General features: G+C 41.8%; 1 protein-coding gene across 1 annotated transcript in view; it reads right to left on the bottom strand.

Moving 5' to 3' along the window:
• Positions 1-18656, bottom strand: part of PPP2R2B (protein phosphatase 2 regulatory subunit Bbeta) — a 515907-nt gene extending 497251 nt beyond the window's left edge. The window contains exon 1 of the mRNA XM_040453565.1: positions 18608-18656. Coding sequence (XP_040309499.1) covers positions 18608-18641 — 34 coding nt within the window. The 5' untranslated portion in view covers positions 18642-18656. The remainder of the gene's footprint in view (positions 1-18607) is intronic.
• Between the last annotated feature and the right edge of the window lie 8208 nt (positions 18657-26864).

The raw sequence follows: 26864 nt of genomic DNA, 5'->3' as shown, positions 1-26864 counted from the left end.
TTTCTGCGTCTTTGTTCTGTTCTATTGATCTATGTGCCAGCCCTCCTATTAGCATCACAATGTCTTGATTACTGTGTATTTGTGATAAATCATGAACTCCAATAGTGTAAGTTTTCCAACATTGTTCTATTTCAAGATTGATTTGCATTATTTAGGTTCTTTGCTTTTCCATATAAATATCAGAATCAGTTTGTCAATTTTTTAAAAGACATCTGCCGTAATTATGATTTGGGTATATTTATCTGTAGATTCATTTGGTGAGAATTAACATCTTAAAAATATGGAGTCTTGGGGCACATGGAGGGCTCATTCAGTTAAGTGTCTGGCTTCAGGTCAGATCATGATCTCGCAGTTTGTGAGTTCGAGCCCCGAGTCAAACTTTGTGCAGACAGCTCAGAGCCTGGACTCTGCTTCAGATTCTGTGTCTCCCACTCTCTCTGTTCCTCCCCTGCTCGCACTCTGTCTCTCTCTCTCTCAAAAATAAGGATTAAAAACATTTTTTTTTAAATATGGAGTCTTTCTATCCATGAATATTTAAGCCTTCCTTAATTTCTTCAACAGCATTCTATTGTTTATAGTATAGAGGTCACTTGTTAAATTTACTCCTAAGTGTTATATCTATACCTATGTCTATAACTATCAATAGCTATGTCTATGTCTACATCTATATCTATATATTTGATGTTACTATAAACAAAAATTGCCTTTTTTTAAAAGTAAGCTCTAGGCCCAATATGGGGCTCGAATTCATGACCCTGAGATCAAGGGTCATGCTCCACTGACAGAGCCAGCCAGATGCCCCGACAGAATTGCTTTTTAAAATTATTTCTAATATTTTTCACTAGTATATAAACATACAATTGCTTATACACTTATTGTTTCTTGTAGTTGTTTTTAATTTTCCTTAGAAATTTCAATATAAAAAGTAACTTCAATTCTAAAGAGAGTATTAATTTTCCTTCCCAATTATTTTATCTTTTATATCTTTTCCTTAAAATATTTTAACAGCCAGGACCTGTGGCAAAATGTTAAATAGATGTGGTAGTATTTAGAAATGGGCATCTTTCCATCCTTCTTGATCAAACATTGATCGAGATTTAATACTGATTCAATATTTCAGCAAAGAATAAGGTTAGCTGTAGATTTTTTATAAATGCCCTTTTCAAGAATGAGGAATTTTCCTACTATTCTTAATTTTTTTTTAATTTTTTTTCAACGTTTATTTATTTTTGGGACAGAGAGAGACAGAGCATGAACGGGGGAGGGGCAGAGAGAGAGGGAGACACAGAATCGGAAACAGGCTCCAGGCTCTGAGCCATCAGCCCAGAGCCTGACGCGTGGCTCGAACTCCCGGACCGCGAGATCGTGACCTGGCTGAAGTCGGACGCTTAACCCACTGCGCCACCCAGGCGCCCCTACTATTGTTAATTTTTTAGCTTTTATTGTGAATGGATTTTTAATCTGGTCAAAAGGCTTTTCTTCACATATTCGAAAGCATCACATGTCTAGAAGTGGGAGGACACCATTTCTCCCAAATTCTATCAATCAAGGTAAGTCACAAAGCAGTAAAGCCTAGATTCAAAGGTAAGGGAAACAGGCTCTCTCTCTTGATGGATGGATTAACAGACACAGACATGGATGGAAGGAAGTGATGGCAGCCATTTTTTGAGACTGTCTACCATGGTTAGTATTATACGGTACAACTAGGATTCTAACCTGAGTCAGTCAGATCCCTAGAGACAGAGACCTTCTTTGAAGCACAACTGAGGGAAAACTGGAGCTCTTTACATGGATTAACATTATTAATAACTCTCCTCAGCTTGCTGTCATCAGAAGGCCTTGGTCTTCCGCAGTCACTACCACCAAGCTTTGGTTTTCCTCAAGTCACGGCACATCCCAGACAATAAGGAAGACTTTGGGGGTAAATTTGAGTTTTTGAATCAAGCTGCTCAATTCAATTGCAATCCTACAGATTAAGCCCTCGTTCCAATATTGTCTCCACTTGAGATACAAAGACTAAAACATGCTGATCTTATTTATTATTGACTTGGCTACTTGTATTAGACTCTCATCTCTCTAGAATCTATGCTTCTTCAGGGCAAAAAAAAATTTTTTTTAATAACAGTTTTTTAATAACATTTCATGACTATTATTTCTAAACATAGAATAATGTTGGGCTCATGGTAGGTGCTCATTAAACCTTTGTGAAACAATTGATTCAATTAAAAAAAAAGTCTCATTTCCTTGCTTAAAAACTCTGACTCTTTATTGCTTTTCATATGATCTGTGAGACTTCCCATGATCTCATTCTTGCTTATTTCTACAGCTTCACCTGGCTCAAATTCTCCTTTAACTATTAAACTTACCCTTCCTTAGCCATCTACTATGTACCAAGAGGGTTCAATACTTTAGTTGATGTAATCTTTGGAAGGATATTTAAGGTAGATGGTATTATTCTCATTTTGCAGAAGAAGAGCTTAAAATTTAAGGAAGCAAAGTCACTTGTCCAACTAAGTGACAGAATCATGATTCAAATCCACGTCCATTATCACCATGGCACAGCACCTCCCCTCCAAACATATTCAGCTATGTACATTGCCCTAGCAGGCCATGCTTCCTCAGACTTTAGCACAAAACCATCCCCTTTTTCCCAAAACACTTTATCTAACTTTATCTGACTTACTTCTACTCCTCATCTGAGAGTCAGTTCAAATACCAGGTCCTCCAGAAGACTTGCCTGTGTTTCCCCTTTGATAGGCTGGGTCATGGCCCCTCTCGTGTCCTCCCAACATACTCTGTGTATTCCCTGTGATTGCATTTTCCATACTGTGCTGAAATTATCACTGTCTTAAATGCTTCTTCCCCTGTTGCTTCCTTGAGAGTGGAAACCCGATTTATTTACCCCTCCTCCAGCAACTTTCCAGAGCTGTGCTGTCTAATGTGGTAGCCACTAGCCATATGTATCTATGGATCATTTGAAATGTGGCCACTTAAGAAACAGGAACCCTCTTGCACTGTTGGTGGGAATGCAAACTGGTGCAGCCTCTCTGGAAAACAGTGTGGAGGTTCCTCAAAAACTTAAAAATAGTTCTACCCTATGACCCAGCAATAGCACTGCTAGGAATTTACCCAAGGGATACAGGAGTGCTGATGCATAGGGGCACTTGGACCCCAATGTTTATAGTAGCACTTCCAACAACAGCCAAATTATGGAAAGAGCCTAAATGCCCATAAACTGATGAATGGATAAAGAAGATGTGGTTTATATATACAATGGAATACTACTTGACAATGAGAAATAATGAAATCTGGCCATTTTTAGCAATGTGGATGGAACTGGAGAGTATTATGCTAAGTGAAATAAGTCAGGCAGAGAAAGACAGATACCATATGTTTTCACTCTTATGTGGATCCTGAGAAACTTAACAGAAGACCAGGGGAGAGGGGGAGGGGGGAGAAAAGTTACAGACAGGGAAGGAGGCAAACCATAAGAGACTCTCAAATACAGAGAACAAACTGAGGATTGATGGGGGTTGGGGGAGAGGGGAAAGTGGGTGATGGGCATTGAGGAGGGCACCTATTGGGATGAGTACTGGGTGCTATATGGAAACTAATTTGACAGTAAATTACATATAAAAAAATAAAATGTGGCCACTTAAAATTGAGATGGGCTTTAAAATATATATTGGATTTTAAAAACTTAGATGAATAATAAAAATATGAAATATGCTGCTGATAGTTTTTATATGGGATGCATATCAGAATGGTACTATTTTGGGTCTGTTAGTACAAATAAGATATACTGTTAAAATTATTTGTGTCTGCATCTTACTTTTTTAGTGTGGCTACTAAATGTATATTACTTTTTTTTTTAATTTTTTTTAATGTTTATTTATCTGTGAGAGAGAGAGACAGAGTGCAAGCTGGTGATGGGTAGAGAGAAAGGGAGACCCAGAATCTGAAGTGGGCTCCAGGCTCTGAGCTGTCAGCACAGAGCCCGAGTGGGGCTTGAACTCATGAATGGCAAGGTCATGACCTGAGCTGAAGTCAGAAGGTTAACCGACTGAGCCACCCAGGTGCCCCTAAATGTATATTTCTTTCGGGCAGTAGTGTTCTAGCATTCTATCAGACAGAGAGTTCTGAGTAAGCCTTTGCTAATAATGAAATGATTTGAAGGTATGTACAAAATTATGTTAATAGCATTTACTTATTTACTTACTTATGTATTCAGTTTTCTCTATTAACTTTGGAAAGGCCCCTTCTGGAGAAGATGGAGATTTTAGGGTATGAGTTTCTGTGTATACTTTTACTGTAGTTTGGAATATTGATGGGCAGCAGCTGGTTGGATCAATGGGTAGATACCTTACTAGCTGTATTGTTGTAGACAAGGTACTAACTAACCTGTCTGTGTCTCATTTTCTCCAGTATACAGTGAGGATGATAATAAAATCCACCTGTAGGAATATAAGAAAGGAAGCAATGAGTTAACTTTCCGAGTCATGTCACAGATCAGTCTCTACCTGGCATGGAACGAAGGCTCAGCACACGTTAGCTTCATTACTCACGCCGTAGTTGTGTGACTCCTGGTGGTGAGACACAGAGGGAACACCTCACTCAGTGCTCTGCCACATTTTGTGAAAGCCCAGAGGAGAGAATTGCTGTCTCTGTGTCCTTGACAGGAAGAGGCTCCTCAGTGTTAAGCTGTGGCGACGTGGCAAGGTCTTAGGAGGCCAGGCCATCCTGCGGCTGAGTAACAATCTGGTGACTCTTCCTGTCAGCTCTGGGGCCTTCACACAGAGACAGTTTCCCTTCCTCAGGGCACTGGGAGCTGAGCATCTGGAGAACAGCAAATTTAATTAACTTTAAGCAAGGGGAGCACAGCGGAAGAAATAACGGTCATAAGTTCCAAACTTCCTAATTAAAATGCAGAAGGCACTGTGGGTCACACATACACAGCAACCTTATTCATGGACTAGGCCTTCTATTTGAGTTTCCACGGTGTGTCTATGCAAAACTGATCCTCGACCCAAAAAAGAAGACAAAGGGAAGAGAGCTAGATTGGGTTCTGTTGGCATTTAGGGCATCTTCAAACCCACGAGGGAACTCCTTCCTTCTTTCATCGCATGTAATGTGGGCTGGGCTTCAAATTAAATGCCTTTCTATTCAGATCTATAAGGAGCTTTTCAAAGATCAAATATGTTTGTGGACGTGGTTGTTCCAGGGAATTGATGGGATTGTAATGATTTTTCTGGCACTCATTGCTAACTGAGACTCTTGCAAGCGGTCAAAGAGTAGCGGAGTTGGATATTTTTAGCCTTTCTGACTTCCTAGAGATGCTTGGGCTCTGAATGTAACTCTGGTACAGAAAAGATCCAGCCAACACAGGCAGAAGAGCTGTGACATGCCTAGAAGAATGTGGGTTTCAAAGTCAGGCAGACGTGGTTTGGAATGCCAGCCCTACCCCTTACCAGCTGTGTAAACATGGAAACCGCTTCTCTCTGAGCCTCAGTTTTTTTACCTGCGAAACGGATATGTGAATGACCTCATGGAGCCCAGGTGAGGGCTAAGTGAGATCACATCTGTAACACTTCCAGCACATGCTTGGCACACAGTAGGAACTCAAACGTGATAGCTACTGTTTTTTATTTGCTGCTCACAATAACAACAATAAAGACAGCATGCTCCTATACAGTCCAGACCCTATAAAGAATCACAGAAAGCCTGGAATGTTTAAAGCTCTGCCAAACTAAGTGCGAAGGCCTCATTAGGAGTACTGAGGTGAGTTCTTTTATTTATTCCATTATTCAGCTAAAAAAAATTAAAACCCTGCATTTATACATTTATCAAGACTCTTTTGAACGCAGAAAACTGTACCAGCCTCTAGACAAAGGGAAGAGAGATATTACCAGGACTTTCCTTATGGAACTTAAAACCCTCTTGCTCAGCGAATGATGTGTTCCTAATATTTTTTTATATATTCTGAACTATCAAAATTTTTATAGTTGAGACATAAATTCTCAAGCTATTTGTTTAATTTTGAAATGCACAAAATGATGTGTAAAAAAAAAAGAATCCCAGCCCTCACTCTTTAAAAACGTCATGTTATATAACTAATAAGGAAAACAGATGAGAGGATTCTCACATGCCATTTACTTCTATTCACAGTGGAAACAAATTCAGTCTGAGTGAGCCTAAACACAAATACACAAGTGCTTCAGCCAAGAGGAATTTTAACTGCTGAAAAAGGGGAGAAACGTGATGTATTTTAGGAGTTTACAGCTACCCAAACAATGGCATTTGCTGGGCTTTGATGGATTTTACTTTTCCTCCTTTCTTAGGTTATATCTACATATGCACAGAGGGAGTTAGGACAGGTATGACCCAATAATTTGATCTGCTGTTCCCAATCAATTTTTTTTCATAATTATGACGATAATAATGACACCCATAGCGGTTAAAGCATGAGTATTCCTATTATCCAAGCACTGTCTGTACGTTTTCTTTTTGAATTTCCACAACAACCTTAGTGGTTAAATAACTGTCAAAAACACATGCCTAGGAAGTGATGGAGGCAGGGTATGATGGGATTTTATCCTGTTGCATAAGGTGCATGTGCTTAGCTTCTTAAAAATGTCTATGTGAGTATCAAAAAGAGAGGCAAATAAAAAACAGAACTATTTTTTCAGATTCCTCAATATGTAAAGGCTTAGGGCACCTGGGTGGCTCAGTCAGTTGAAAGTTGGGCTCTTGTTTTCAGCTCAGGTCATGATCCCAGGGTCATGGGACCAAGCCCCACGTCAGGCTCCATGCTGGGTGTGGAGCCTGCTTAAGATTCTCTCTCTCTCTCTCTCTCTCTCTCTCTCTCTCTGTCTGTCTCTCTTTCTCCCTCTGCCCCTCTACCATGCTCATGTACTCTCTCTCTCAAAAAATAAAATAAAATAAAAATAAATAAATAAATATGTAGAGTCTTAATAAATGTTACTTATGATGATGATTGCCTTATACTTTGTAGTCAGCAATGTGTCTCCTAGAATTATAAATTTGGTTCAGAAACTGGATTTTAGCAAATGCTCAATGTGATATTGATCATTTTTACTGTCATTGTTTTTGGTGTTATTCTAAGACAGAACTAGGGGCGCCTGGGTGGCTCAGTCGGTTAAGCATCCGACGTCGGCTCAGGTCACGATCTCACAGCGTGTGAGTTCGAGCCCCGCATTGGGTTCTGTGCTGACAGCTCAGAGCCTGGAGCCTGCTTCACATTCTGTGTCTCCCTCTCTCTCTGCCCCTTCCCTGCTCATGCTCTGTCTCTCTCTGTCTCAAAAATAAATAAACATTAAAAAAAAATTTTAAGACAGAACTAGTGACTATATTATTATTACTATTATTATTGTTATTAAATGTATATGATTATGGCCAATATTGGGGATGATACCAGATACATAGAATTCAATATTTGGTATCAGATTGATTGAAAATGTGCATGTGATATAGATGGTATTGGGTGAGTAGTAACGCTAGCAGCCAAGGTTTATTTAGCATCTACCCTTTACAAACATAATCCTAACAATTCTAAAATGTCTTTACATTATCTTATTGAAGCATTAAATAACCCTCAAAATGATATTACTATGCCCATTTTATGGATAAAGAAACTGAAGCTCAGAGAAATGAAGTAATTCGCTTATGGTCCACCATGACACGTGGGCAAATTGTAATTTGAAGCCACTTCCACACACCTACAAAACACACACTGCTAACCTACAGTCTCAGAGCAAAGTTGCCCTGAGCTATGCCCTCGCAACCTCTGCAGATTCTTAGGAAGATAGAGAAAATTATATATCCATATGCAGTGGCCCTTTAGAAACTGGAAAGAATAAAGAAGCTTGGGATATTATCATTATGCCTTTTATAATAGTCTCATATTTAGATTCTATTTCACTAAGATAGCTTAGGCTTCCCATGACATAGGTTCAGCATTAATGAAGTTTCACATAGCAGATACTCATTCAATTAGGAAAACTGAACTGAAAGAGCAAAATAGGAACTCAGGAAATAAGATGATTCAGTGCCTGAACAGCACGAAGGGGCATTGCCTTCATTGCTATGTCACACCGTTTCCTTTTGCTGCTTGCCCCTGAAGAGAAATTTGTGTAGTAGTTGCCACAGTTAGTAATCAAGAACATAGGCTCTGAAGTTGGGCAGATCTGAGTTCCAGTCGCAGGCCTGACGCTTACCAAGCATATAATCTCAGAGAAGAGTTTAATTTCTCTGGGTCTCCATTTCCTTATCTGTAAAATGGGGCTAGTGGTGTTTACTCCAAAAGGTTTTGCCAGGATGAAAAGAGCCAAGGCAGATAAACCCGTGGACCGCCCCTGGACCATGAAAAACACTCAACAGTGGCAGCCATTACTGAGAGAAGGGTCTTTCACGTAGGAACAGCGTCCACTGAGATATCTCAACACAAATACCTGGTAAATAAGCACTTGCAAGTGAAATATTAAAACTGAAGGGGTAAAATTCCCAAAATGAGTTTATTTTTTCTGTTAGTTCTCTGCTTTGCTAAAGGCCTTTGAAGACTCCTAAGGAGGAGGGACAGGAAGGAGTTGGTATCTGTATCGGGAAACGCATTTCATTTCATGGCGGAAGCACGTCCATGCCCAGAACCCCACCTTGTAAGAAGAACCAGCTCAGGCAGGCTCACAAAGCCCCTGAATGGTAAGTAATTTCCCAAAGCATAGCAACAAGCGATGGAAAGGGATAGCAACTGAAAATAGCAAAGAAGGAGGCCCAAGAGGCTGTCAAGTTGCCCCTAGTGCTGAGCACGTTTTCAGTAGCTTTATCTGCCATGCCCCTAGCATCTTCTCTTGTTAATAAGCTGTATGGCAAAAATAGTGCTGTCAGCAAAATGTAAGGGAAGTAAGCACAATGTAAAATAATGATTCCATTCTTCTCCTAAAGGCGCATGGTCCTTCACAGTCATTGCATACCGTGTTCTTTGGAGGCTGGGAGCTGTCAGGTAACTTCCAAGGGAAGAAAGGGAGAATAATTTACTCAGCAGCCACCCAGCTGTGGGTCCAGCTCAGCTGCAAAATGAAAACATGACATGCCCAAGTCCCTCCACCTCTGAGCTGCCGGCCTCAGTTTCTTTGCATTTGAGATGAAGGGGTTCTAAAGAGAAGCTGAGCACCATGAAGATGGGGACTGCTGTACCCTTAATCCCTAGAGGAGTGCCTGATATATAGTAGATATCAATAAATCAGATATGGTTGTTATAATAGCCAAATTATAGAAAGAGCCCAAATGTCCACTGACTGATGAATGGATAAAGATGTGGTGTATATATACAAGGGAATATTACTTGGTAATCATAAAGGTTGAAATCTTACCATTTGCAACAATGTGGTTGGAACTAGGGTATTATGCTAAGTGAAATAAGTCAGTCAGAGAAAGACAAATATCATATGATTTCACTCATATATTCAATTTAGGAAACAGAACAGATGAACATGGGGGAAGGGAAGGAAAAATAAGATAAAAGGAGAGAGGAAGGCAAACCAAAAGAGACTCTTAAATACAGAGAACAAACAGGGTTGCTGGAAAGGTATTGGGTGGGGGGATGGGCTAAATGGGTGACGGGCATTAAGGAGGGCACTTGTTGGGATGAGCACTGGGTGTTATAGGTAAGTGATGAATCACTGAATTATATTCCTGAAATAATTATTACACTATATGTTAACTAACTTGGATTTAAATACAATTTTTTTTTAAAAAGACATGGTTGTTGTTAAACTAGAAGAGTTGATAAGATCCTTTGCTTTGCTAAAGAGACTACATTCTATGAGCCTATCCAAGAAGCGATGATTCAAAGACCAGCCACATTATTCTTTAAAAGAAATGATGTTCCCTCCCCACATCCAGGCTGATAATACATGCTTTCACCACACAGGCAAGGATACCTGGCCCAGAGCTCAATGAATCCCTCCCAGAACTCTAGGGTTGTGAGGGACCACTGAGCCCTTCCTTCTCTGAATAACCAGCATAGCATCCTCCCTGAATCAGGCAGGGTGTTTAGAGGGAGCCTATCGGGGGGAAGGCAGTACCACTGTCCTACCCCTTCAGTTTGGAAAGCACTTTTCATCCGTTGTCCTGTTCGGTACTTACAGGAGCCCTGCAGGAAGGGAAGTGGGTGGCTTGGCCAAGGTAGGATGGTGAAACCAAATCTCAGAGACGGTATCCAGTTCATCAAAGTTCATTTACTGGTAAATGAACAGCCGGGAACTGAACCTGGGACTTTTAACTACAAAATTTGAGCTATTAAAACCATTCCGTAGTAAGAGACTATGCAATCCCCATCTGTTCCCAAACTCTGCCTGAAGATCCTATGTCCTCCACAGAGTAGTATTAGTAATAACCAGTATTAACTGCTACTCATTACCGTCTTACTACAGTTAACCTTTGAACAATGTGGGGGTTAGGGATGGTGACCCTCTGTACAGTCAAACTTTTGACTACCCTCAAAACTTGACTACTGATAGCCTACTCGACTCGTATTTTGTAGCATTTACATATTACATACCGTATTCTTAGAATAAAGTAGGCTAGAGAAAAGAAAATGTTATTAAGAAAATCATCTGGGGGCACCTGGGTGGCTCAGTTGGTTGAGCATTGACTTCAGCTCAGGTCATGATCTCGTGGTTCATGAGTTCGAGCCCCAGATCAGGCTCGCTGCTGTTAGCCTGTCAGTGCAGTGCCTGCTTCACATCCTCTGTCCCCCTTTCTCTGCCCCTCGCCAACTTGTGCTTTCCCAAATATTAAAAAAGAAATCATCTGTTATAAAAAAAAATTCACCTATAAGTGGACTCACACAGTTCAAACCTGTGTTGTTCAAGGGTCAGCTATATAACCCAGGTACTGTTCTCAGCACATAATATGTTAACACATTTAATTTATCACAACGATACTCTAAGGCAGGTACTATTTTTACCGCCAGTTTAGAGGTGAGTGAGGCACACAGATTTGAAAGTAACTCACTCAGGTTTACACAGCTACTGAGGGAGCCTGTAGGTGGTCAAGGTATCATGAAGTCCTTCCCTCAGCCCAGGCCCAAGAGGTAGAAAATTGGGGGGAAGGTCATGGTTTACAAAGGGCTCCTTTGCCTTTGGCTCACCAGAATGAGGCAGAGGAGTCCAAAGCCATTTGCCTGTGGTTGGATATGGAAATCTGCCAGCACCCATCATCTTGGGTTTGGGGCTGCCGACACCACAGGCTTATTTTCCCTGGCCCCATTGGGACCACATATCATGTTCCACTTCTCTATTTTTCAGCAGCTGTACCCTTCATTTTGTCAAAAGGTTTCTTACTGGTGAAGGCAAGGCTGAGAAGCTAGCTGCCCAGGTAGTTTTCAGGAGTCCTACTCTCACCAATGTCTCTGTGGGAAGATTAGACCCCCCCCCCCAAGGATGGGCAGGAGGAGATAGGGTCTTTAGAGGATACAGGGTCTACATTTCAAGTCCTACTATGCACCAAACATTGTAGTAGCTCATCCACTCCATCAAAATGCATTTACTGAGCCCCTATTATGTGCTGGGTGCCAACGTGGTTGTTCAACATTCATTAATTTTAAAAATACCATTGATCACCTATAAATATCAAGGCCAATCAAATTTTTTAAAATGTGCCTCTGGGTGTCTCAGTTGGTTGAGTATCTGATTCTTGATTTCAGCTCAGGTCATGATCTCAGGGTTGTGGGATTGAGCTCCCCATGGGGCTCTGTGCTGAGCATGGAGCCTGCTTAGGATTCTCTCTTCTCTCCCTCTGTCCCTCTTCATCTCTCGCTCTCTCTCTTGCTGAATGAATGAATGAATGAATGAATGAATGTCAGGGCTTATCCTAGGCATTGTGAGCATGAATTGTAATGACTGTGATAAAAATAATATTGATTGAGAACTTAAATAATTGTTCTAAGGACATTACATTTAGTACCTCAACCCTTACAACTCTAACAAGATCGATACTCTCACTGTTCCTGTGTTATAGATCATGAAAGTGATGCCCAGAGAGCTTCAGGAAATCAGCCAGAATCTCATAAATGGCAATGGGTAGACCCTGGATACAAAGATAACTAAAACTCGGCCCCAGCCTGAGGGAAGGCTCAGGTATCATAAGTTATTTACCCCTTAGTAATAATCCTGTGTGGGATAAGTATTCTTCTTCTTTTAAAAAATTTTTTAAGTTTATTTATTTTTGAGAGAGACAGAGACAGTGCAAGTGGGGGAGGGTCAGAGAAAGAGGAAGACAGAATTCCAAGCAGGCTCTGTGCTGCCAGTGCAGAGCCCTACATGAAGCTTGAATTCATGAAACAGTGAGATCATGACCTGAGCCAAAACCAAGAGTCGACACTCAATCGACTGAGCCGCCCAGGTATGCCAGTGGTATTATTACGTCCATAGTGGATCACATGTGTTTAATTTCACTTATAAGGGCTCAGTGAGCAAACCACATGTGAAACACATTTTTTAATAGAGCATGAACTCTATGGCACAGCAGTTTTTCATCAGATATTCAACGAAGCAAGGACCTTTTCCAATGCCTAGGTGTTACATAAAAGCATACCCAATCCACTTAAAGGGATTCCATTTCACTTTAAACTGCCAGCCAAAGAGACCGGCTCAGGTCTCAGCGGTAGCAAAAGGCAGACACAGTCCTTGCTCTTTCTAGCAAACCCCAGTCACAAAGAGATCTATGGGAAAGCTGCTTATCTTTTAAGGTATCCCTAATGCTAACTGCAAGTCTGCCGATTATGACTCTTTGGGGAAGACAATTACTGATTCTCAGAAGCCTCAATATGTATTTCAGAGTTGCCTGGCCAAATCTGAAAAATTGCCAAAGCCAAACCCTTGTTTTGGTTACCCATACAAATACCGACAGAGGAAGTAAGTGTCTGCTGAAGGATGGACATTTAGCACCTGTCTGATGTGTAGGTTTGGAAGCCTGAGGCAGAATACTCCCAAGTATAATGGAGAAACCTCGATCTGTACAGTAATGCCCTTGCAAAGAAGGAAATGAAACATTCCATGAGTAGGTTTCAGAATGACAAGTTACTGAGCAAGTTTGCAAAACTTCAGAGATGTTTTCATCTGTTGAGAGAGATATCAATATTGGAAATACTCATAACCCACTCTTTAGGTGCCTTAACCAAAGACATAATTTTTGAATGGATACACTTATCCCCTGAGATATATGTGGCTGGAACTCAGAAAGCAGACATGCATGTGAAGTTGTGATATTGGGCAAATCATTTTAGCGTTGTGGCTCTCAGTTACCCATTTTTTTTATTTTTATTTTTTTAAATGTTTATTTAATTTTGAGATACAGAAGAGAGAGAGAGGAAGAGAGAGAGAGAGAGAAAGCAAGTGGGGGAGGGGCAGAGAGTGAGGGAGAGACAGAGAATCCCAAGCAGGCTCCACACTGCCAGTGCAAAGCCCGATTCAGGGCTTGAACCCACAAACTCTGAGATCATGACTTGAGCTGAAGTCAGACACTCAATCAACTGAGCCACTCAGGTGCCCACCACCCCCCTCCTCTCCCCGCAACCAATTCTTTAAAAAGGGGAAACATGTAAGAATCAATCTTTGTATAATCTTTTCAGGGGCCATGACCCGGTCTGAGACTAATAGCCTTTCTGAATCCTCTCCCCAGAAATATGTAAATTTTTTGATACGTAAGTTCAAGGATCCCCCAAAACCCAGTAATGGGTCCCCAAAAGCCTATGGATCCCAAGTTTAAAGACTTTGGTCTAAACTTTCTCTATAGTCAATTTCATGGGGGAAAGTCTTATTTTTAACAATTATAAAGTTTGAGATTTCTTATATACATAGGCAGCACACATTCTCGCTTTTCCATCGGCAGGTGACTTAGCAGCTTATGACAGAGTCTAAAGGAAGTCTGTAGGATTAATAGATGTGTGTCCAGGGCTAACAAAGAGTCTTGATCCTTCAGAACCTCCCTTAAATATTTAACTTTGTGAAGGGATAAGTGAGAAGAGGTGCTCTACCAGGCTCAGAGAGGGTGTAGGATTACTAACTTAATAACTTCAGGGGTAAAGTACTCCTTGATGCTAATTGATTGTTGCCAGCAGAAAGTAATTGATTTTTATCTCCCAACCTTCCTTAAAAATTTAATTTTGGTCATCTGTACTACAGAAGCAGTTATGTTTTTTGTCATTCGGTCAACTAGCATTGCTTGAGTAATTACTATGTGCAAGTAATTGGGAAACACAAAGATTCATTCAACCACTTTTTCGTTAAACATATTAAAAAGGAGCTCTTATTTTCTTCATTGATAATTCCAAAATTATTTAGGTCTTTGTGAGTATTAGTTTGCCTCTTGCTCTTCTGGTTCTTCTCACACTGCCCTATTTCCCTGTGTATTTCATGCGTGTACATGTGTGTGTCTGACTGTGAATTCATGTTCCTTGCTACTTCATCTGTGGGAATTTGAGGAAAGCATGACTTGAGGCTGCATTCTGTCAGACAGACAGTACATTTCTTCCTGTAATCACATGGGGATATTAAACATTTGGGACTTCTTTAATCCAATTCTCCTTTTGAGGCATTTTTTTACCCTATGGACAATGTGAATTTTGCTACAGACTCACATAAGAACAAACTTGGAGTTAAGAAATTGAAGAGAAATGTTTGTGTGTTCCATTTATCCCCCCTCATTCAGTGCTGTTCCATCCTGAGCCGTGGGCTTAGTTCTTATTCTTAGTTTGAAGCTATAGCCCTTTGGGGACCCCAGGAGTGGAGATCTCATATCACATTTCCAAACGTAGATGGGTTGTAGGCTTTATCACCTATCTCATAGACAATCTTGAAAATGGAAGCACCGTGTCACCATTTTTCTGGAGATGCCTTCAGGGATTACTCTGTTTACCTTCATTTTTTCTCTCTACAGCTTTCTCGTGTCATATGGTCTGTAGTTCACTTACAATTACTTCAGCTTAGGAAGAGATACGTTGCACATTTTCATGGGTGCATATGTTTTCATTGACACCTCCAGAACGGTTGCATCTCATTCAAACCGTCCTCATCTTACAACCATAATCCAGAATCGACTTCTCCAAGCATTTGAGTCATTCTTATAATCTACGCAAGAACAAGTCTACTTGAATTTATGATCTTGAACCAGGAGCATCAGCATCACCTGGCACATTTGCTAGAGATGCAACTTCTTGAGTCCCATGCCTGGCCTACTCAGTCAGAATTTCTCAGGCTGGAGCCTAGGAATCTGTGTTTTAACAAGCCCTCCAGAGAAAAGGGAGAGTCATGACAGGTGGAGAACAAGTTTGAGTAAAGATCAAGGCTGGAAGAGGTAATGGGACATGGGAAGAGTGAGTCATTTCGTTTGTCAAGGCCAAATCATTTGTGAGTTTACAATCCAATTACATTCTTTTTTAGTCTCTTCATGCTCTATCAGAAAAAGTAAAGTAATGGAGACAGAACAGTCTTGGGGCAAAGCAATGAGTTCTTTCCTAAGACCCATGGAAACAACACAGAACCCTGCCATTGTGGTCTGCAGAAGGAATGAGCAGGATCCACAGAGGCATGTGCTAATATTAGCCCAAGCTTGGAATCCTAGTGCTGCATTTTACAGTCCTATGTTGGCAAGCAGGTTGTGGAAATGTATTTCCACAATTCGAATCAGGAGGCTGTGGGAGAAGCTTGCCAAGTGCATAGATGCAGGGGGGTGTTAGTTATTCTCATGGACACAGCACCTGAGAACTTCTTGTGAATTATTAAAATGCTGTGTTAGGGGCGCCTGGGTGGCGCAGTCGGTTGGGCGTCCGACTTCAGCCAGGTCACGATCTCGCGGTCCGTGAGTTCGAGCCCCGCGTCAGGCTCTGGGCTGATGGCTCAGAGCCTGGAGCCTGTTTCCGATTCTCTGTCTCCCTCTCTCTCTGACCCTCCCCCGTTCATGCTCTGTCTCTCTCTGTCCCAAAAATAAATGAACGTTGAAAAAAAAATTTAAATAAATAAATAAATAAATAAATAAATAAATAAATAAAATGCTGTGTTACTTTATTGTATTTGAATGTCAACTGACTCGATTTCATAGATCTTCACTTCAGGACTAAACAATAAAATTTCTACGTATCCCCTGCCTCACAGAGCTGCTGTTATTGTTGCCTTTATTGAATTAGATGGCATGGAAATTGGAATGGCAATATGTCTGCACAGATACAGACACTGAGATTTTTAGAAATAGATGAAAGAACAAAGACGTGTTAAAGTTTGGGTCAATGACTATTTCTTGAGGAAATAACGTCATCAATTTTTCCAAGAAACGCTATCCTGATGCACTGATTATACAATGCCTCAGTTAAAAGGGGACTTTCCTGAAGAAAGATAGAGACCTGGGATGCCATGATATGTTCAGAGCTGCCAAGAAATGACTTGCTGATTAATTCCTCATAGGCACCTGCATGTAATTAACCTCATTTGCTCCTCTGAAAAATGTGGAGGGTGAACATCTCGTTTGTGAAGATTAAAGAAATATGGGCTTAGTATGTCCCACAAAATTTCTGGCACATGGTAGTTGCTTAATAAATGGACGTTTCTGTTCCTCTTAATGAATCAGGTGTGACCAACCAGGAGCACTGGTTGTTCTATGTAAGCGATGAGTCACTAAATTCTACTCCTGAAATCATTACTACACTACATGTTAACTAACTTGGATTTAAATAAAATTTAAAAATTAAAAAAACAGAGCTAGAATAGAAAATATCACAGTGCATAGCAGGTAGTAAGAATATTGTTTTATGAATTTTTTTTCAGTTTTATATAACCCCTTAGTTGTAGGTTTATAGTGTTGCTGTGGAATACGGCCCAAACACTGAAATGGCACTCTTCTGGAAGCTAAGGGTTTGATGGTAAGAGAAAGGCTGCCTGTTCACACAGAGGTTTCATCCTGGTGGGGAAGGCAGAGAGAAAACAACAAGAAAGCAAAGAATATGTCCAAAAGGGATAAAAATTGTGAAGAACGACTATAGGCTTGGGTGTAGAGTGATGGGGTTCAGGGTCCCTGTTTCAGATAACGAGAAGGAAGGACTCTCTGAGGAGGCAAAATCTGAGCAGATTCTGAAAGAAGTGAGAGAGTAAGCTGTTTAGATTTGGAGGGAAAGTTGAGGCAGGCAAAGAGCAGCAAGTGCAAAGGTCCTGAGGCAGAGGTAATCTGAGATTACCTCTCTTTCTATTCTGAAAGCAGCACAGGAAGGAGGCCACGGTGGCTGCAATGGAGGGTGTGAGGGGAACCTAGGAGAAGAAGGAGTCAAAAAGGTCACCAAAGTCCAGTCATATAGACTTCATGTTCCACAGAAAGAACTTTGGCTTTCTCAGGCAAGGTGAGGAGACTGTGCAAGGCTGCCAAGCATGACTGAGGATAATAGCCACCAGTGAGTCCTGTCTGATATCAGCATTCCTCATTTGATTCTCATGGTCTCCCCCTTGGTTGCATCAGTCTGCCTACATCCAGGCTGTCAATTCTTCAAAGGCAATTTAGTATAAGAGTGTGGCTATGGAGACAGAGAAGCAGATGTTGATTTATCTCCACTATATGCCTAGCACAGCCCCAGACTCATGGTAAGCTTGATAAATGCCAGATTTCTTGTTCTCTAAATCTATTGAAAAGATAACCATAGAATGCCTGCAGTAACTGAACAGTTCTTGACTCAGGACCACACACTGAGTACGACAGCAACATTGGCTAACATTTCCTGAGTGCCTGCTCTGTGTCAAGGCCATTGAACATATTATGCACGCTGGGAACAGACTTCCTGTGTCCTCACTCCTCTCTCTTCAGGCCCGCCTGGAGCCCTGTCCTGCCTCAGTCCCTCTGCTTCCCTTCCTGTTACACACAACACAACACAACACACACACACACACACACACACACACACACACACACACACACAACTGCAAAAGCATTAGTAATTAATGGGGTTTTTACAGAAGGTTTCCTACAGAACCTTATTCCATACAGTAAAATTTAAATTAAGGCCATTATGAAGCATTTCAGTTCTCTTTGCTCTGCTTGCCTGCCCTGTTGCTGGGTCTCTCCTCTTATGTTCTTCTCCCTGTAGCCTCTAAAATGCCCGTCTGGGGGTGCCTGGGTGGCTTAGTCAGTTAGGCGTCCAACTCTTGGTTTAGGCTCAGGTCACCATCTCATGGTTCATGGGTTTGAGTCCCTCATCAGACTGCTTGGCATTCTCTCTCTCTCTCTCTCTCTCTCTCTCTCTCTCTCTCTCTCTGTCCCTCCCCGGCTCACATTCTCTAAATAAATAAATAAACAAACAAACAAACATTCTTAAAAAATACAACAAAATGTCTATCTTGTTTGACCCAGAAATCAAGGTCTTCCCCTTAGATTTCATACTCCATTTGAACAACAACAACATCCCAGCAAGTGCTTTTCCCTGTAAATCACAACTGCTCACAGCCCACACTTACAGTGACCCTGCAGGGTTGGCCTTATTATCCACCAGAAAGCAGAGAACGTTGGAGGCATATTGGGGCTGCCGCTAAGTGGCACGACTAATGTCCAAACTCACCTCGTGCTCTCTTGTCGGCCTCTGCTGCAGGCATCAGGCGTTCCTCTCTCGATGCGTCTCTGCCACAGGATGGGCCAGGAGATGGCTCTTGTCACTGAGGAATGTTCAGAGAAGTGGTCCACTCAGCAGTTCTCACTCTGGAAACCGTGGTTTTCTGTTCTGGGACCCAGTGATTCGCCACACCTGTGCAAGTCATTTCTCTTCTGAATTTTCCATCTGTGACAACTGGACTTTGCCTCTGCATTTGAGATTAACTAGTAAATGATAAAAAGTAGGCTTACAGAACAACAAAATCAAAGTATGTGTTTTCAGACCCTCAGGGGGCTGTGATTCAAGCCCCGATCTCAATACTACAAAGCGGGTTTCCTCTTTCTTCCCTTCTCTCCTGACTTCACAACTCCGCTCTCCTTACTCCGTCCACTTGCCCTCAAGGTTTCGGGGATGCTTATGTGACAATGATCAAGGCACGTGAAGCGTGCGGGCTGTCCAAGCATGAAGTCATAAGTGTATTGCACCACTCTTATTATCGATGACCAGTCCAAGGTAGCATATCCACACCCATGAAATTGATAAGCTGGTCCAAAGTGAAGCCACAGTGGAACAGCCAGCCGTGGGGATCGAAGTCGGAATCCTTCATTCGGCCAGTGACTGCAAAATTTGGAAGTGCAAGTGGCCTGTGGGGGCGCGGAGAGGGATCCAGGCCATCTGACTTCAATGGATATCTTTGAAACAGAAGGAGAAACCAGAGGGGAAAAGAACTTACCTTTGTGGAGTATTTATTGCATCTTGAACTACTCTTTCAAGCACCTCGCTTATCATTAAATATTACTGGCCGTTTTCACTTGGTGTAGCTGTAGCAATTACGGGCAGTTTTGGCTAGGCAGCTCCGACTTCCCAGCACGGCTCTGTGAGCTCTGTGGCCTTTCCTCAACAGAGAGCTTTGCTCATTTACAAGCCGTGTTATTTTTCTGGGAAACACAAGATAAATCCTGCCCCAGTGTAAGAACCTGGGTCAGACCTATAAACATGATTCTAGTCATAAACAAACTATAATTGTCAAGAGGAAACTCCATTATTGATGAAGCTCCCCATTTCTAACTCCAAAAAGGGCATCTTACTCTCTCCAGAAGCACGCTTTTTGTTTTCTAGCTAGCTGAGCTATAACTACAAGTACGGAGAATAGCAACAATGATACTTCCTTCTCTGTAGCATCAACACCCAAAAGGGCCACATAGGCCTTACAAGTCTGGTTTCATTCATAGCAGCCAACTCTCTCTCCCAGGAAGGGACCAGTGTCACACCTGACAGGTACAAGTACACAGAGGTGATTTCATTAAAGTCACAGAGTGAACCAGGGGCTGTGCGGGGAATAGGTGTCTGGTCTCAGAATCCAAGCGGTTTTCTTTATTTGCTCCTTGCCTGGCAATCTCCGTTATCATCACCAATTCATGTCTTACAATAAACAGAACATGGAAGGCTTTTTAATCCTGTGTCACCCGAGGCTCTAAAAGATTATGAACCTGCCATAGATAACCTGGGACAGGTAGAATGAGGATCTTCCGTGAGAGATTGTCTTTGCCTCCGTTAAAGCTGCTGTTGATTCTCAATTACCCCTGTAAATACAGGGGAACAGATAATAAAAACGCAAGATAATCAGAAAGTCATTAAAAGTGTACAAAGATTTGTCTCCAAGGATATTTGTTGCAGCATTTTCACCAGGAAAACCTTCTCTCTCTTCTCTCAAGGGATTACAGAACTTAATAGAAAGGCAGCTAGTCTTAAAAAAAAACAAACAGTAAAAGAAAAGAAAGAAAAAGACTAAAGCTGTCATATATTCCATACTGCAAAAGAACACCACCGATATAAGATAAATGGCTGACAAAAGACGACACTGTTACAAGTTGTATGTTTGTGGAAGGATGGGCCTATGTGAGAGCCTGGCTGGGGGGCAAGGCCTGGCTGAATTCTAAGCCGTGTCGATGGGCCCACGGGTGGTGGGACCAACGCTCATCCTCAGGTATCTGAGAAGCCTTGTCAGAGGTACCCCTAGCCCTGGGGAGTAGATAAGGACACACACCAACCTCACACAAACCTGGTTAAGACTAATACCTAATCACTGACAATATATGAGACTCTTTTATTCCCTGGGTAGAAAACACCAGACCGGACAGATCAGAAATCCTACTGAGAGAAGCAGAGAGCCAATCAAAGACATGGTCACCTGAGACTCAGACTTTGTCATTTCTATCTGGGTAACATTGGGGGACACTGGGCAGGTCACTTCCCTGAGCCTTGGCTTCTCCCCATGAGGATGAGGTTATGATTTAACATAACCGTTAGCATGTAATATGCCTTTCATACACTTTCATGAATATTCTTATTGTTGGGGTTGATATTGTTACCACATCTCAATGCAGAAGGTGTTTTTCCCATCCCTGAAGTGTGGGCTACACTTACGGACTTTCGTCCAAAGAGTACAGTATGGGAAAAAGGGAAGAATGGCCTCATAGTAAAGAAATTTGACAAACACAGTCTCACCCATGTGGTCAAGGTCAATGTCAATGGTGGTAAGTCATTCTGGTAATAGGTACCCTCGATATAATGTGATGAAGTGACTCTTTACCTCTGTGGTGTTCCTCCAAAAATTCCATTAACTCCAGCCCCACCGTGAGTAAAACATCAGAAAAATTGCGGTAAAAGGGACATTCTATGAAATATAAGACCAGTTTTCCTCAAAACTGTCCAGGTCATCGAACACAAGGAAAGTCTGAGAAAGAGTCACAACCCAGAGGAGTCTAAGGAAACATAACAACTAAGTGTCATGTAGTGTCCTGAATGGGATGCTGGGACAGGAAAAAGGCATTAGGGAAAAAACTAATAAAATCCAAATCAAGTATGCTGTCTAGTTAACTTAACATTAGTATTGGTTCATTGGTTATGATTAAGTTGCCAAGCTAAAGTAAAAGGCTAACAGTGGGGGAAATTGAGTACAAATTATACTGTTTGCAATATTTCTGTAAACATATTCTTTAAAAAAAAAAAAGGGTTGTTTAATGAAAAAACAGAATCAGACCCATAAATACAGAGAAAATAAATACTAAGCCTGGGTGGCTCAGTCAGTTGAACATCTGACTTCGGCTCAGGTCATGATTTCACGGTTCATGAGTTTGAACCCCACATCGGGCTCTGTGGTGACAGCTCAGAGCCTGGAGCCTGCTTTGGATTCTGTCTCTCCCTCTCTCTCTGCCCCTCCCCCACTCGCACTCTGTCTGTCTGTCTCTGTCTCAAAGATAAATAAACATGATACCTTCCAGTTGCATCCATGTTGCTGCAAATTCAGTCAGAGAAGGACAGATATCATATATTTTCACTCATATGTGGATCTTGAGAAACTGAACATTGAGGGTCGACTATATTCAAAAAAATTTCTAAAGATTATTTAAAAAATTTTTTTAATATTTATTTATTTTAGAGAGAGGCAGCAGGGCAGAAAGAGAGAGAGGGAGATACAGATTCCAAAACAGGCTCCAGGCTCTGAGCTGTCAGCACAGAGCCCAACACGGGGCTCGAACTCATGAACCATGAAATCATGACCTGAGCCGAAGTCAGATGTTCAACCGATTGAGCCACCCAGGCATCCCTAAAGGTTATTCAAATGAAGAGGCTACAATGACACTTGGTACAAGCAGTGTTTTAAGTAGCTCTTTACTCATGAAGGGGCACAAAGTAGACTTTACAGCCTCTGAGATCCAACATCAAACTAGTGTGGGACCACCTTCCCACTTGAAAAGCCCCCAGATCCACGTTTTAAATTTACTTACTTATTTAGAGACAAAATTTTAGAGGCTCCAAGGAGGCTCTGCACTGTCAGCATGAAGCCTGACACAGGGCTTGAACTCCCAAACTATGAGATCATGACCTGAGCTGAAATCAAGAGTTGGACACTTAACCGACTGACCCACCCAGGCTTCCCAGGCTCATTTTTTTAATGTATCTATTTTATTTCTTTCTTAATGTTTCTTTCAAATTTATTTTTGAGAGAGAGAGAGAGACAGACAGAGCATGAGCAGGGGAGGGGCAGAGAGAGAGGGAGACACAGGATCCGAAGCAGGCTCCGGGCTCAGAGCCATCAATCAGCACAGAGCCTGATGTGGGGCCCGAACTTACAAACCCTGAGATCACGACCGAGCCTCAGTGGAAGGCTTAACCAACTGAACTACCCGGGAGCCCCTCGCATCTTCTCTTTTTAAATGTTTGGCAGGGAACAGCAAGCAGGTAATCCATGCAACCAACAGGGGATTTTACACAGGATATACTAAAGCTCAATTACCTTCCTAAGACCGCAACTTTAAAAATTGACCTCATATTTACTGAGCACATATTAAATGCCAGATAACAGTTTAATTATTTGCAAAGCAATTTCATCTAATCCTCTCCAAGAGGCTACAAACAAGTTCCTACTAATATCCCCATTTTGCAGATGAGCAAATTGAGCACAGGTTATTTAAGTGACTCGTGCAAGGTCACACACGAATAACAGATTGAACCATTACAAAAAAAAGACTAAAACTCAAAACCAGTCTGTTGTGCATCCACAATCCAAGAAGAATGAAATGTAGCAAATGTCACTGCCTTTGGCACAAAAAAAGTTGAACACAAAATACAATGAGAAGAGAATGATAGGTCTCCAATCAGTTGTCCCCTCATCTCCAATGTATGATTCTTTTTTTTTTTAATTTTTTTTTCTAATGTTTACTTATTTTTGAGACAGAGAGAGACAGAGCATGAGTGGGGGAGGATCAGAGAGAGAGAGGGAGACACAGAATCTGAAGCAGGCTCTAGGCTCTGAGCTGTCAGCACAGAGCCCGAAGCGGGGCTCGAACTCACGGACCACGAGATCATGACCTGAGCCGAAGTCCGACGCTTAACCAACTGAGCCACCCAGGCACCCCTAATGTATGATTCTTAATTTACAGCCTTTCTGAAAAATCAGGATGTGGCTGCTTCCAAAGGTAAAGATGCATTCTCACTAATCGATACTTTTTTTAGCAATTAATTTACAATGTATTTCTGACCCCTACCTCACCTCTGAACCTCAGTCACCCACTGCCCTGTTTCTTTCACTTTGGGCCCCACCTCCATTTAGGGCTCAGAAAGGACCAGCCATGGGCTGCCTACCGCCGACCGCCCACAACACCTTCTTTCTCAAAATAGCTGAAAGCTTCATGGATCCACTGTCACACCTTGTCAAACTATCCCTAGTTTCCAAACAGCCTCCTGGCAGTGTTAGGAAGCCCTCCAGGTTGGTAATTCTCACTCAAGCTGTCTCACTCCACAGGTGAAATGTTTACCCAAGGCTTACTTCAAGACAAAACTACAGCAGTCACCATAATTAGGTTTGCTGAGCAGCTTGTAAGGAACTGGACTAGATTGGTGCTCTACAAACCCTATGATATTCATCCTAACACTGATGATCAGGTAAGGGCTTGTTATCTCCATTTTGGAGTTGAAAAAAGGCTGAGAGAGTGAACAACTTGCACATAGTCACACAGGTAGTAAGTGCAGAGGTCAACATTTGAGCACGAATGCAGCTGACCCAGAACTTGAGGACTTCCCACTTGTGATTTTTCTTCACGGCCCATGACCTCTCAGCCGTCCTCTCTTCCCAGCCTCATGCATGGTCTCTCTACTAGCCCCTTGAGATTGTTCCTTCTCGTGCACGGTCTCACCAATCCAGGGGGTCAGCTTCCTCATCTGATAAAAATCCCCATGTGAGGTAAAGAAGGCCCCAGGGGGAGCTGCCTGCTAGTGCCACTGCCCCTCCAACTCCCCAACACCGGTGCTGGAGCCCCAGGAGAAAATCCCCCACCTCCTGTCCTTTCAGAGCTGGGCAACCTGTTGTAAGTCATGGAAGCCCTGTGAACTTTAGTTCTTTTTTCTCCAAATGATGCTGGCTTTCCTGTCTACCTGACACCTATGAAATAGACACTGATCATTTTGGCAGAAGTTTGACATTTGTAATTGCATTTTTAAATAAGTTTTATGGTCCAGGCACCTGGGTGGCTCAGTCTTTCAGCGTCCAACTCTTGGTCTTGGCTCAGGTCTTGATGTCGGGGTCTTGATTCCAAGCTCACATCAGGCTCTGCACAGGGCGTGGAGCCTACTTTTAAAAAATTACATAAGTTTTATGGTCAACAAGCATCAACTGTGTGGACTCCACATAACAAGCACTAGGCTAAGCACACCATGTCATGATTTAACATCCACAGCAATCTTCAGGTGCCGAGCATTACTGATGAGATCACTGTGGCTCCAAGAGGGTAAAGGACTTAAAAAATAGAACCAGAAATGAGCAGATATTTCTCTATATAAAATACGCTGATGTGTTTTTTAATTGTGAAGAATGAGACCAAGAAATCTAAACTTGAATACATGGATGGGTTTCAGAAGTTATATAAAATCAGTCTCCCTCAGGGTTACCTGGGTGGCTCAGTCAGTTAAGCATCCAACTTTTGGTTTCAGCTCAGGTCATGATCTCATGGTTCATGGGTTTGAGCCCTGTGTCTGTGCACACAGCACAGAGCCTACTTGGGATTCTCTCTCCCTCTCTCTCTCTCTGCCCCTCTCTCCACTCACTTGTGCTCTCTCTCTCTCTCTCTCTCTCTCTCCCTGTCAAAAATAAATAAATAAACATTAAAAAAATCAGTCTCCCTCAGATTCATCAATTCCTGTAAGAACCAATCATTATGCTGGGCATGTACCTAAAGATAGCACATTCTTCTTCTGAGTTGCATAAATACTTTTCAACCTCAGATTATGGCATGTGATCCCCTCTCTATTACCTGGTTTACACTGTCAGCCCCTCCAGCACAAAGTACGTAACTTGTTTTTCATTCTGTCCTTAGCACCTGATACAGTGCCTGAATTGAATCAAATGGAATCTTCTTGGGCAAGGATAAAGATAATGTGGTCATTAAAATTTTACCCATTCTTTTTTTTTAAGTTTTTTAATTCCAGTATAGTGAAATAGGTGAAAGGGATTAGGAGTACACTTATCATGATGAACAATGAGTAACGTGTAGAATGGCTGAATCACTATATTGTAACCTCCAAATTGCACCCATTCTATATTGCAGACAAGAGAAAATCTCCAAAGTAGAAGATTCATGTGATTGATCTCTGGAGAGGATGATATTAACATTACTGACATTATGGCTAATATCCGTATTGATGCAATAAAAATGAAATTATGTTCTTGGAAGTCATGAAATATTGGTTACAGTAATTAACAAGAATGAAGGTACTCATTTTAACACTAACATTTGTTATTAGCCCAAGAATCATGCAGAGTATTTTTTAGCATGCAGTTTTTTTTTTTTTTTCATTTTTTTCTCTATTTTGGTCCTAAGGGGATAATAATGTCTGGCCAAGGGCATCACTACCGGGCAGATTATTTGAGGTTTACACTATTAATGTCTACACATCATAGATAAGAAAAATGAGGCTTAGAGACATGAAAGCATTTGCCACAGTCGATACATACAGCTAACTGCAGATCTTGAATAAGAATTCTGGTCGAGCTCAACTTCAAAGTCTGAACTCTGACTTCCATGCACTCAGCCTCGCTTTCAGGAGTGAAGCCCAGCTCAAGGCCGGTGGGCCTGAGCTCCACCCCTAGCAGGAAAGAAGAAAAGCCTGAGAACCAGCATCCGCCACTCAGCTTGCTACCTCCCCTTCTCTGGTGCTGTTTTCATCAAGTTCAAAACCTTCTCTTTGTACTGTCCTCTAAACCAACTTGGCCTGTTAACTGTCTTCTAACTTTCTCTTCTTAATGAAGCCTTTACTCCCATTCAATCACCCGCTTACTATTTGCCTTTCTCCTTCTCCCCTATAGCTGTTGAAAAGTCACACCAAAGCAAAAGGGATATAGTCAATGATACTGTAATAGCGATGCGTGGTGACAAATGGTATCTACACTTGTGGTGAGCATAGAATCATGTATACACTTGTCAAATCACTATGTTGTAAACTTGAAACTAATAAAACATTGTGTGTCGATTATACTCAAAAAAAAGGGGGGGAGAGGGGGAGAGGAGGAGAGGGAGAGGGAGAGGGGGAGGGGAGGGGAGGGGAGAGGAGGGAAGAGACATCTTTTTGGTCTTTAGTACCAATCAATGGCCCATCTTAGGGAGGAGATTTCCTCTCCCTTCACGCTTCTGCGTCTATAAACAGCCTCTGAAGCTGGAATGCAAAAACT

The sequence above is a fragment of the Herpailurus yagouaroundi genome, unplaced genomic scaffold (genome assembly GCF_014898765.1).
Source record: "Herpailurus yagouaroundi ecotype Mexico unplaced genomic scaffold, PumYag 29, whole genome shotgun sequence".
NCBI lineage: Eukaryota > Metazoa > Chordata > Mammalia > Carnivora > Felidae > Herpailurus > Herpailurus yagouaroundi.
The sequence above is the reverse complement of the archived record's forward strand: the minus strand, read 5'-3'. Positions and strand labels throughout refer to the sequence as shown.